Genomic DNA, 12,165 nt, shown 5'->3' with positions numbered 1-12,165 from the left:
CAAATGAGAGTGTAAATGTGAAGATTATGCACTTTCAACATCACTCATTTGATTTCTCCTCCATCAGATATTCCCCCTGCAGAGCCAGTGTGTTTTGTTGACGTGACTAATGACAAACAGTACTTGATGCTGTCCTGCTCCTGGGAAGGAGGGTTCCCTAAAGCCTTGGTGTGGTGGGAGGGACCTGCGGGCCAGAGCAGGGGTGGAAAAGAAAACTCCAACATCCTGATCCTTCCATACGGGACAGCTCACAGCGGGAAACCTTACACCTGCTATGCCAGGCACCCACTTCTGGTCCAATCCAAGACCTGCAGCCTCACACTGGGTCAGTGCAAATGATGTTCAGCTTACTTACAATCTGAGAACCATGTTATCATTGCTTCACTGAGTGAAAGGGTTAAATGCAGAGAGGAATTTCCCCACGGGGATCAATAAAGTATACATTATTATTATTATTTCTACATAAACATTTGTACATAAACATTTCACAAAATGCTTAATGGATCCTTTGAATTGTGACTACTTTATGTACAAATCCAGACACTTTTTAGAGCTTTCTAATGGAAGGAAAAAAATATAAATGTCATTATTAATTTATCTGAAATTCAATTTTCTAATTCAGGGTGTTACATAGAATAAGTTAAAATATGTCACGTTTATCTAAGTGATGCTTCGTTATAACAAATGCTCATCATACGAATTTGCTCAACCACATGAATTCAATTTAGTTTTATTTATAAAGTACCGTATCACAACAAGAGTTGCCTGAAAGTGCTTTACATTGTAAGATAGACACTACAATAATACAAAGAAAGCAGAGAAAACTCCAACAATCATATGACCCCCTATGAGCGAGCGCTTTGGCGACAGTGGGAAGGGAAAACTCCCATTTAACAGGAAGAAGCCTCAAGCAGAACCAGGGTTACTAAGGGTCGGGCATCTGCCTCGACAGTTTGGGGTGAAGAGAGGAAGACAGGAAAACAGGACAGCTGTAATGAATAGAGAAACTACTGTATTCATAGAGACCAAAAGAATTTCTTTTACCAGTCTGTAAACATGCTTTATATCGCCTATTAAATCTGCATTTTAATATATGAGCAGGCCATTACAGATGTTGTCTGGTCAAACCAAGAACAAAATTATACTGGTTGAGAAAAACTTTGGGACAAATATTATTAAGCCTTTGGGTCCTTTCTAGGTTTGAACCTGGATTTGACTAAAGCTTACATACCGGAGGTTAACATGTAATCTATATTTTTAGTAAAAAATGTGACAATATTCTTCTTCAACAGACCTGCATGTATGATTTTGTCTTAAACACAGTGCCTATCAGTAAGCCTTACATCCTGATGAGTAATGCTTCTCCAGTGGAAGGATCTTCAGTGTGGATGCGCTGCAGTGTGGAAAATGGAACTGAACCGATCCAGTACACCTGGCACTATGAAAACTATAATGGTAACGCCACAACCTTCACACTGGGCAACAGCAGCATCATCAACATCACCAATGTCAACCGCAACCACACCGGCTGGTACCGCTGTGTTGCCAGCAACGCTGTCAACAGCGAGAAATCTGACCGCCTATGGCTGAACACTCTGTGTGAGTTTCAATATATAAACATTTTTAAAACAAGTTTTCAGGTAAATACATTTAAAACTACAAGCAATTAAAAGCACACAACTGTTACAGACCACAAGTAGCGAAATGTTTTGTTTTCTATACTTGGATTTTTTTAGGACCCAGCATGATTCAGTTTTTTTGTTGATATTTTACGTCTGATTAAATTTAAAGAGAATGTGCAGGTATCTGGCACCAAGATTTTAGCAACAGATCCTTTAATTCCTGTACGTTGCAAGATAGGGCCTCCGTAGATCTGACTTGTATGGCCGACAAATCCCACAGATGCTCGAAAACACCTCAGACTTGCTGTGGTGCTCCTTAAACTATTCCTGAAACAGTTTTACTTTGTGGCAGGGTGCTTCTATCCTGCTGAAACAGGCCAAAGCCAACAGCAGAAGCCTGCTGATGCTGTCTGCTCTTGTTAACCATAACAGTTGGCAAGAATCCTGAAAGTAGCACAGGGACCAAGAAAACCACATCATTGTCTGTACTGTCTTCTTCTTTCTTTCTGTAATATCAGGAACAGAATCAAAAGTCCCTCTACTCACATATAGCCCTTAATTACACATTTACATAACATCCTCAAAACCTAACAGTAACATTTTATCCCAAAAGAGAGTGCTCTCAGAGTGCAGGCTTACTTGTTGTTCCTAGATTTTCCTAAAATACACTGAGAAGCAGAGCCTTTAGCTATCAGGCGCTCTCCTGTGCAGCTCCCTCTTTGGATTTGGGAGACAGAGAGCTACTCTACTTTTAAGATTGAGCTTGAAGCTCTTCTTGTTGATAAAACTTGTAGTTATGGCTGGATCAAGTTAGAGTTAGTTTTCTTACTGTAGCATAAAACAAAGATTTCTTATCAGACTAATATGAGTTTTGCACATAACACGCCCCTGTCCCTTATTTCTTGATTAAGGGAAAGAATTCATATTCTTTCTCCTCAGTTGGACCAGACATTCCTCAGATAGACGTGACTCCGTACTCTATGACCAGGCGGGGTTACACGGCTCTGGAGACGGAGGCTGTTTCCTTGCTGTGTCAGGCCCAGTCCAATCCAGCCAGTCAGTACGTCTGGTTCTACAACAGTTCCCAAGTCTACACCGGGCAGAAGTTCACCATCACCAAGATCCTCCGTATGCACACTGGCGACTACACCTGTTTGGCACAGAACACCTACCTCAACACCAGCTCCAATAACACCATCAGCCTGACAGTCTACTGTGAGTGTGACCTCTGACCTCTTGACCATGATTTCAACTCCTTTGTCGGCCCTGTACCACTACCATGTGTTCTTCTTACTTATGTACTCACAGACACAGAAACAATTTCTCTTGGGAAGTGGAAATATCGAATGACGAAAACACTTCTTTTATTCTGGGATAATAATTTCTACCTAACATCTTTAGTATCGCTGCCAAACAATAACCTTTTTCTGTGTCATATCCCCCACAGACCCCCCTGATGGCTCCCCGTCCTGTTCTGTGGAGCCGGCTCTGAATCACACCTCTCTGAGGCTGCTGTGCTCCTGGCCTGGTGGATTCCCCTCACCTTCCCTCCACTGGACTGGAGACCTGATACAAGATCAGTCCAACACAGCCCAGCAAACAAGTTCAGCCTCCAGCACTACCATCATGCTGCCCTCTGGAGGCCTGACTTCTAATAACAGTTTGTTCACTTGCCTGGGCTCCCATGCTGCCCTGAAACAGTCGACACAGTGCAGCACACGCACATGTGAGTGCAGCAATGTCAACAAACAGTAAAAGATAAGTTAGTGGCAGTTTTGTGATCATGTATCTGAACATGTTTATATCTCCCCTCTTCTCCGTCAGATATTCCCCCTGCAGAGCCACTGTGTTTTGCTTATGTGACTAATGACAAACAGTATCTGACGCTGTCCTGCTCCTGGGAGGGAGGGGCCCCGAAAGCTTTGGTATGGTGGGAGGGCCCCGAAGGTCAGAGGAAAGGTGGAGAAGAAACCTCCAACAACTTTACCCTTTACTATAGCACTGTACACTTTGGGAGACCTTACACCTGCCATGCTAGACATCCACTTTTGGTCCAAACCAAGATCTGCAGACTCACGCTGGGTCAGTGCACATTTTCATGGTGTGATGAGATTTATTCATTCTTTTTGATCGATGCTGATGCAGTGCAGAGTCATATTTATATACAAGGGAAATTATTTGGAGTGTTCCTTCCACCTGAGAACAAATTATCTACCTTTCAGTAAACTAACATGATTTTAAATCAACATCTGAGGGCCTTCGATACAACACATGCAATAACTGACCACAGGCTAAAAAATCAATATCTGATGTCTTACTACCCAAAATTATACACCAGTACAAATATATTCCAAATGAACTTATCAGTGTTCATAAGCTGGGGTATTTTTTATTTTATTTTTAAGGTTCATCATGCCTCTAAAATTGACCATTTAAGGGTTGTCTTTGCTTGATCTATTAAAAAAAAAAAAAAAAAAAAAAAAATCTCAGCGACAATAATTTGTGCTTTTAACTCTGCAAAACATGACTGGTTAAGTCTGAGCATAATGACAAATTTCCCAAATGGTATACACATTTCCCTTTGTCTTAATAAAATAGTATCACTGCATCAGCATTTATTAGTCATTTTGTATTTAACATGCCCACTCGGGGGTTAACATCAGATTAAAATTATAGTGGTTGAGAAACTTTGGCGCTCTCTCTCAGTTTGGTGTCCTGTGTTGGCCAAAACTTCACACACACTGGAAATGAAATTATAAGAGCATCTTTTTAGTGTTTGTTTCCTGCCCTTCAGTTCTACTACTGACTGTTAACATCCAAACACATCTGTGTATTCATCTTCACTGTAGTCCCCGTCACTAAGCCTTACGTCCTGATGAGTGATACTTCTCCAGTGGAAGGATCTTCAATGTGGATGCGCTGCAATGTGGAAAATGGGACTGAACCGATCCGGTATGTGTGGCAACGTGAAACCAGCAGTGAAGACATCACAACATTTGCACAGGGCAACAACAGCATTATCAACGTCACCAACGTCAACCGCAACCACACTGGCTGGTACCGCTGTGTAGCCAGCAACACCATCAACAACCAGACATCAGATCGCGTATGGCTGGACACCATCTGTAAGTATTGAAGCTGAGCTATGAAATCACTGGACAAAAGAAAAAACGACCAAAAACATGATATTTTGGTCAATCGCTTATCTTTTCTGATCAGACTGAGTGAATAATTTTTGGCATTATAGCTGCTTTACAACAAATGACCGCCACTTGGTGACCTAATGGCAACAGGATGCAGTAATTTTGTGTGTGATCCTACATGGATCACATGATAAAACTTTTCATTGTACCCTGGTTTGAATTGTAGCTTTCAGCATAAATTGTTTGTTTCTTGTATCACTTACATGCACTGCTACGTTTTCTCATCAGATGGCCCAGATGTTCCTCAAATAGATGTGACTCCACCTCGTACAGTAAAGCAGGGCTACACGGCTCTGGAGACGGAGGCTGTTTCCTTGCTGTGTCAGGCCCAGTCCAATCCAGCCAGTCAGTACATCTGGTTCTACAACAACTCGCAGGTCTACACTGGGCAGAAGTTCACCATCACCAAGATCCTCCGTGTGGATGCTGGCGACTACACCTGTTTGGCACAGAACACCTACCTCAACACGCGCACCAAAAAAACCATCAGCCTGACAGTCTACTGTGAGTGTGACCTCTGACCTCTGACCATTATGATCATTTCACTTTCAATTAAACCTCTCCTGTAATGCAGAAATCCTCATTGGTTCCTTTGTTTTAATTCATCCTTGGCTGTGGGGATGAACACAGTCTGGGGATGACCTCTGACTCTGATACTAATTAAAGACGTCAATAAGAAATAACAAGAAGCAGAAGTGCCACACCTCAGTTTCTACAAACACAGACCATGCTCCATGTTTATTGGACAAATATGGTAGAGAATTATAATGGCCACTTCATTGCTATAGCCCACTCCAAGGCGACTCCTAACCCATTTTAATGTGTTGGTCAAATGTGAGACAAGCCTTTGTGATCTTTTTTCCTCAGGAGTGGTTTTCTCCTTGGAGCTTTCCATTGGATGCCATTTTTGAATATTGTCTCTTTGATGTTGTTAAATCAGGAAATCTGACCTTGACTGAGGAAAGTGAAGCCTCGAATTCTTTAGATGTTTTTCTGGGTTCTTTTGTGACTTTCTTGATGAGTTGTTGATGAACTCCTGGAGTAATTTTGGCAGGCCTGCTACATCTGGAAAGTTTCATCACTGTTCCAAGTTTTTATTTGTTATTTGTGGATAACTTGCTGGAATCCGAAAGACTTAGAAGTAGCTTTGTAACCCTTTCCAGACAGATAGATGTCAGTGACTTTGTTTCTCATCTGTTCTTGAGTTTCTTTAGAACTTTGACGTGTTGCTTTCTGAGATTTTTTAGCCTACTTCACTTTGTCAGACAGATTCCAGTAAAGCAGCTTCTGGTTCTGTCAGTAATCAGGCCTGGGTGTTGCTCATGAACCTGAACTCAGCTTGCCAAAATATGTGTAAATAATCATATAATTTTATAACTTACTCATGCCCAACATTGTAAATACACGACATCTTTCTTGGGCCTTGATTTCACCACACTTTACATATCATTACCTTGTTACCTCTATCATATCCCCACAGACCCCCCTGATGGCTCCCCGTCCTGTTCTGTGGAGCCGGCTCTGAATCACACCTCTCTGAGGCTGCTGTGCTCCTGGCCTGGTGGATTCCCCTCACCTTCCCTCCACTGGACTGGAGACCTGACACAAGATCAGTCCAACACAGCCCAGCAAACAAGTTCAGCCTCCAGCACTACCATCATGCTGCCCTCTGGAGGCCTGACTTCTAATAACAGTTTGTTCACTTGCCTGGGCTCCCATGCTGCCCTGAAACAGTCGACACAGTGCAGCACACGCACATGTGAGTGCAGCAATGTCAACAAACAGTAAAAGATAAGTTAGTGGCAGTTTTGTGATCATGTATCTGAACATGTTTATATCTCACTTCTCCTCCGTCAGATATTCCCCCTGCAGAGCCACTGTGTTTTGCTTATGTGACTAATGACAAACCGTACTTGATGCTGTCCTGCTCCTGGGAGGGAGGGGCCCCAAACGCCTTGGTGTGGTGGGAGGGCCCCGAAGGTCAGAGCAAAGGTGGGGAACAAACCTCCAACATCCTGATCCTCCGCTATGGCACAGCTCGCAGTGGGAAACCTTACACCTGCCACGCTAAACACCCGCTTCTGGTGGAAACCAAGACCTGCAGACTCACACTGGGTCAGTGCACATTCTCACTGTACAACAAATAGCAGATGTAAATTGTTAAATAATAATCTGTACATTGTCACACGTAGAGGCACCAGTGCTGCAGACACAGCGCAGAGTCGTGTCTGTGTACGAGGGGAGCGACGTTCAGCTTACCTGCAATCTGAGAGCCAACTACCTTCCTGTCAATGAAATCACCTGGTTTAATAATCAGGGTGTCGGTGTCCAAGACACCTCAAAGTACATGCTTCTGAGAACGCCTGCATGGGCCAATCTGACTGTGAGAGACACCGATGAAACTCAAGACAGTGGCGAGTACAGGTGCTCCACTTCCAACGCAGTGGGAGGAACCGAAATCAATATCACTTTAGTCATCAAGAGTAAGGACCTGTTTTATTTTTCTGATCTTTTCTTGGCTTGTTGAATAATTTCCCTGTTGAGAACTGGAACATTCCTTGTGTCTGCACAGCATATGAGTCTCAGTCAGTTTAGAATGCAGATGTGAAGCGAGAGGGAAGTGTGTCGGCTTCTTCACCTGATTTTTTTCCAGTTAAAACGCCCTGAAATCAGAATTCAATACACCAAAAAACAACATGGAAAATTCATTCTTTCACTTTTTGCTTTTGCAGTTTAATATATTAATAATATAAGTATTACTTAAAAGTAATTAGTAGTCTGGGAATTGACTACACATTATTTAATGGAAATCCACACATTAATTGATTAGATATGCAAACTGGATTGATGTCATATCGAAGTCATATTTATTTATGTTTGTTTTATGTGTGTATAAGAGTACCCCATGCCACCCAATGCAACCCTGGTCAGAGTGATGTACACCAGCCAACAGCGTAATCAGGTGGAGCTGGAGTGGGTGGTGGAGAAGGAGGAAGCAGGAGGTTGGACAGGTTTCTTCTTGGAGCACCGATGGATGTCTGAGCGTCCACGAAGGAAAGGAAGTGGGAATGATTCTTCAAGTGAGCGGGTGGAGGAGAAAGTCTGGTACCGTAACATCCTCCAGGATCCAGCTGTCAGGATTTATACAGTGGGTAGCCTGACGCCAACGGTTACCTACCAGTTTCGCGTCATACCGGTGAACCACCGCACTGTGGGACACCCTTCTGCTGCAAAGACACCAGGTACAGGAAATGTGAGACATATGAGACTTCTGGCAAAGAGCCGAGCAAATTTGGGGGCTTCAATAAAAATGTATTAAAATTTATCTGAAAAATTAACCCACAATACTCAATTCAACAGAGTTTACATTAACGTGGAACCTAGTAGTCATTCCTATCATGGGATAACGATACAGTGAACACTTATCACTTTGCAGATGTGTTTTCACAGAACTCAACTCCTTTGCAATGTTTAACTCTGATGTGTTTTAGTGGAACCACGCAACAATTTGTACCCCGCTGTGATTGGAGCAGCTATCGGTGGGATGCTCATTGCAGCCGTTCTCACTGCTCTGCTGCTCATGTTCATCCTCCGTAACCGCAGCACCAATCCTCGTGAGTCCTCCACACACATGACCACCACCAGCATCCTGCTGACCTGTGCATAAAGCAACATTGTGTAGTTTTAATACTCTGTATCTTCCCCCAGGACTCCATGACTTGCTGTTTGGCTTGTAAGTATATGTGTATCTGTTGCAACCCTCACCTGGCACTTTATTAGGTACACACTGGTAGTATTGGGTTGGACCATCTTTTGCTTTCCAATCTGTCTGAATTCTCTGTGATATTTTCTGACCTGAATAGTTTCTGTTATGTTTCAGTCCTGAACAAAATGGCTACATGTTCACAAGTTAGTGTGGGTAACCTCTGCTTGTACAGCTTACAAGGGATAACCTCGGGAAAACAGAATGTATTCTAATGATCATCAAACCATGTCTTTATTGATCAATACTGAGCTGTCAAAACCTGTTATTAAAGGTACTGGAGAGATGTTCAATGGGTAACAAGTTAAGGAAGGTCTTGAAAACATCATCCAGTGCTTTTTAGTTCAATTCAGTCCAATTTTATTTTATTTATAAAGCACCAAATAACAACAACAGTTGCCTCGAGTAGCTTTATACTTTGTAAAGTAAAGAACGTACAATAATAGAGAGAAAACCCAACAATCAAATGAACCCCTATGAGCAATCACTTGGCTACAATGGCAAGAAAAAAATTCCTAACTGCAAGAAACATCCAAAAGAAATTGACTCAGGTTGGGGATGTTTCTACAGCTTATAGAGGTCACCTGCCCCATCATGTCTCCGGCTCCAAGCCCTCCAGGGGAAAAACAAGCCATTCTGTACTCAGCAGATCTATAATTTCTTCAGTTTTTCCTAGTTCTGTGGCATCATTTTCTTCCAAATTGTACAAAATGCCACCGTCAAGAGATGCCCGAATGGAGCTCTTCATCCTGCATTTCTAAATATGAGTGAGTCGTTTCTGCTTATACTTTTAGCTGTCAGCTGATTCAAAACACTGCAGCAAGAGTAATAACAAGGACTGGAAAGAATGAGCCTGAATAATCAGGCCCTGTTATTGTACTATATCATCCCAATAGAGGGCTTCAAGCTTAGTTTCAAGGCTTATTTCTGATTCTAAGAATTTCTAGAATCAGAAGGCAGACACCTGCTCTACCTCCCTTTTGATTAAGATTGCAGTAAATAAAGCAATCCTCAAGCAGCTCTTAGTTATCCTGCTACAGGCTGTGTTTATGTGCCGCCCTTGGATAGCAGGAATGTTTGTTTTCTCTTTTCTCTTTCCCCTCCACCCCTACAACCACTCAAGACAGATGGCTGCTCTTCCCTAAGCCTGCTTCTGTCAAAGCTTCCTTCCTGGTAAAAGAAAGTTCTTGCTCCCAACTATTGAGGGTTTGCAATATAAAGTTCAACAAGACAATTGATGTCAATTCCTGCAAATGGCAGGCCCACTGGTGGGTGGTCCCATGTGGCTATTTACTAAAGGTCTCATAGTATTCACAGTATTACTTATTTTTAAATAAGTAAACTTGGTAATGGACCCTCTGAACTTGAGATTGTTCATTCTAGCATTTATTCCCAGTTACTTGCATAGTACGACTCACCTCAGATTCCTGCACATTCAAACACACACATTTAAGGCCTTTAGCACGTGAAAAAACAACTTAAAATTCAGTATTTTTCACATGTGAACTTGTTTTTGTAATGTATATATACGAAGTATAAGTCTAACAAAAAGAGGCACTTCGAAAAAAAAAGAGGTCGACATCAAGAGACGATGAGCTGCTTCTGAAAGGGGAACTGAGACTCAGGGTTCATGCAGTTCTCAAGAGAAGGGAGCAGCAGGGAAAATTTCATGGTTTGATGCAGGAGTTAAAACTGCAACATGGACACTTTTGTACATATTTCAGGATGTCAGTGGGGCAGTTTGAGTTCTAGTTGGCAGAGTTGGGACCACATCTGAGGAGGCAGAGAAATCATTTTAGAGATGATTGACCCGAAGCAGCGTCTAGCTGTGTCTGTTCAGTAAGTTTTGAGCTTAAAAGCGCACTTGTTGCCAAAAGCATTAATCTGACTGGTGAGATCTGTTTATTCTATACTGAAAAATTAGAAAAATCCAGCTTGATCCAAAAAAACAAATGCAGAATATTCATCATGTGAAATTAATGGCTGTGAACGACTTTAGTAAGACAGGCGAGTCCAAAAACTATTTGGACTAACGCAGGAATAAATGTTTTAAATAGCATAAATGTTACTAGTTAGGTTTGTAAAGGCCTTTAGACACAGAAGCAACGTTCATATATTTTCCCCTTTTAGACATCTACTCCTTTAATCATGAGCTTGACATTGTATCCTACTGTTTCTAAGCTGCTTCTACTAAAATGAAAACATAAGCTTTAAGCGGGTCAGCTCTAACTCACACTTATAGCCACAAATGCAGCAGGGCTTTGGCAGGTATGGCAAAAACATGTGTATGCACAGGTAATGACCCCTTCAAAAATAAGGTGAACATGTGTACCTAATGAAGTGTCTTGTGACTGGTAATGAAACATTTCCAGTTTGCAGTTCTGATGGTAACTAATTATCTATTAGTAATGGCGTTTCATCTTTTGATGACTGCAGGCAGCACAGCCAGTCGCAGGAAACCATCAACTTCCCAGAGGATGAAGTGTTTGGTGGATCATCCAGTCCAGGAAAGTTGAATAGACACATTTATAGATTCATAGTCCAGATTAAATTAATTTCTATTTTTAATTAATTAAAAAAAATCCAATTCAATAGGTTCTATTTTATGGGTTTTGTTGTTGTTGTTTATTTGATTGTTTTATGACTTTATGTTTTTAGCAATAATCAACGCCAGTACTCTTAGTTATCCATCTGCAAAGATGCAAATGATAAATTGAAGTGAACTTCATTTTCTGACAGATATGTGCTCATTTTTCCCTCATTGTGAGCTTTGTTGAAAAAAAACTGTCTTTGATGTTTGTCTTTTTCCAGGTCCAGCAACGGCTTTACCCTGAGGAGCTTCATTCCTCACCTCCTCACCCATGAGTGCCACCCCCATCCCGCCACCACCAGCCAAGCCCCCTCCCTCTGGAGACGATAACGAGCCACTCGGCATAGCCATCACCGTCAAGGCGACGGGCTCATAGTCATACGCCCCTCTCTTTCAGCTGTAATTCACATGTGACTATTTTTGTTGACAGTTTGCTTTTTAGCTCTTTTAAAATACAGTAAAAGTTATGAGTTCCCCACATCGACTTTTCACTGCAAAGCTCACAGTCGTTTAAAGCATGTTCGATACATGCTTAAATTTTGGGACATGTTCGATACAGTAAATTAAATGTTATACAGAAAACTCTGACCAGCCTACTGTAGTTTTCATTTATAAAATAGGAGAAATGTTTTGTTTTAGCATCTTAGCCACAGGTTTGGAGAACCCCTTGCAGCTTCTTCATTCACAGTCAGAGGCTTGAATTTGTAACTGGGCCTACCTTTCATCAAAAAATGGAGCTAGTGAAAGCTTGTGTTAACCTTCTGTGTGTGTGAGAGTGTGACAGAAAGAGTTAGATGAGGGAAATAGTTTGTTTGTTTGTTTGTTTTACCTTAAAATATTACACTGGAAATATCCCGTATACTTACATAAGGATGAACTATTTAGTGTAGATGAGTTTGTATCCAAGTGCCAGATCCTTTTTTTTCTAATAAGGTGAAATCAATCAATCCACAGTGATGAAGCAATGTGTGAAATGTGACTGACAGC

At 41.8% G+C, this 12,165-nt stretch overlaps 1 protein-coding gene across 1 annotated transcript; it reads left to right on the top strand.

The window, feature by feature from the left end:
- The first annotated feature begins 203 nt into the window (after nucleotides 1–203).
- On the top strand, nucleotides 204–11,508 carry LOC102078577 (V-set and immunoglobulin domain containing 10 like). The gene is made up of 15 exons (XM_025911070.1): nucleotides 204–325; nucleotides 1,324–1,599; nucleotides 2,562–2,837; nucleotides 3,070–3,348; nucleotides 3,447–3,704; nucleotides 4,472–4,747; nucleotides 5,054–5,329; nucleotides 6,306–6,584; nucleotides 6,683–6,940; nucleotides 7,018–7,308; nucleotides 7,723–8,067; nucleotides 8,317–8,439; nucleotides 8,534–8,558; nucleotides 11,025–11,099; nucleotides 11,400–11,508. Exons 2-15 carry the CDS (start codon nucleotides 1,350–1,352, stop codon nucleotides 11,506–11,508), a joined length of 3,120 nt encoding a protein of 1,039 aa, XP_025766855.1. The 5' UTR covers nucleotides 204–325; nucleotides 1,324–1,349.
- The last annotated feature ends 657 nt before the right edge of the window (nucleotides 11,509–12,165 follow it).

Source organism: Oreochromis niloticus, linkage group LG10, assembly GCF_001858045.2.
Source record: "Oreochromis niloticus isolate F11D_XX linkage group LG10, O_niloticus_UMD_NMBU, whole genome shotgun sequence".
Lineage (NCBI taxonomy): Eukaryota > Metazoa > Chordata > Actinopteri > Cichliformes > Cichlidae > Oreochromis > Oreochromis niloticus.
This window is presented reverse-complemented; position numbering and strand designations above follow the sequence as displayed.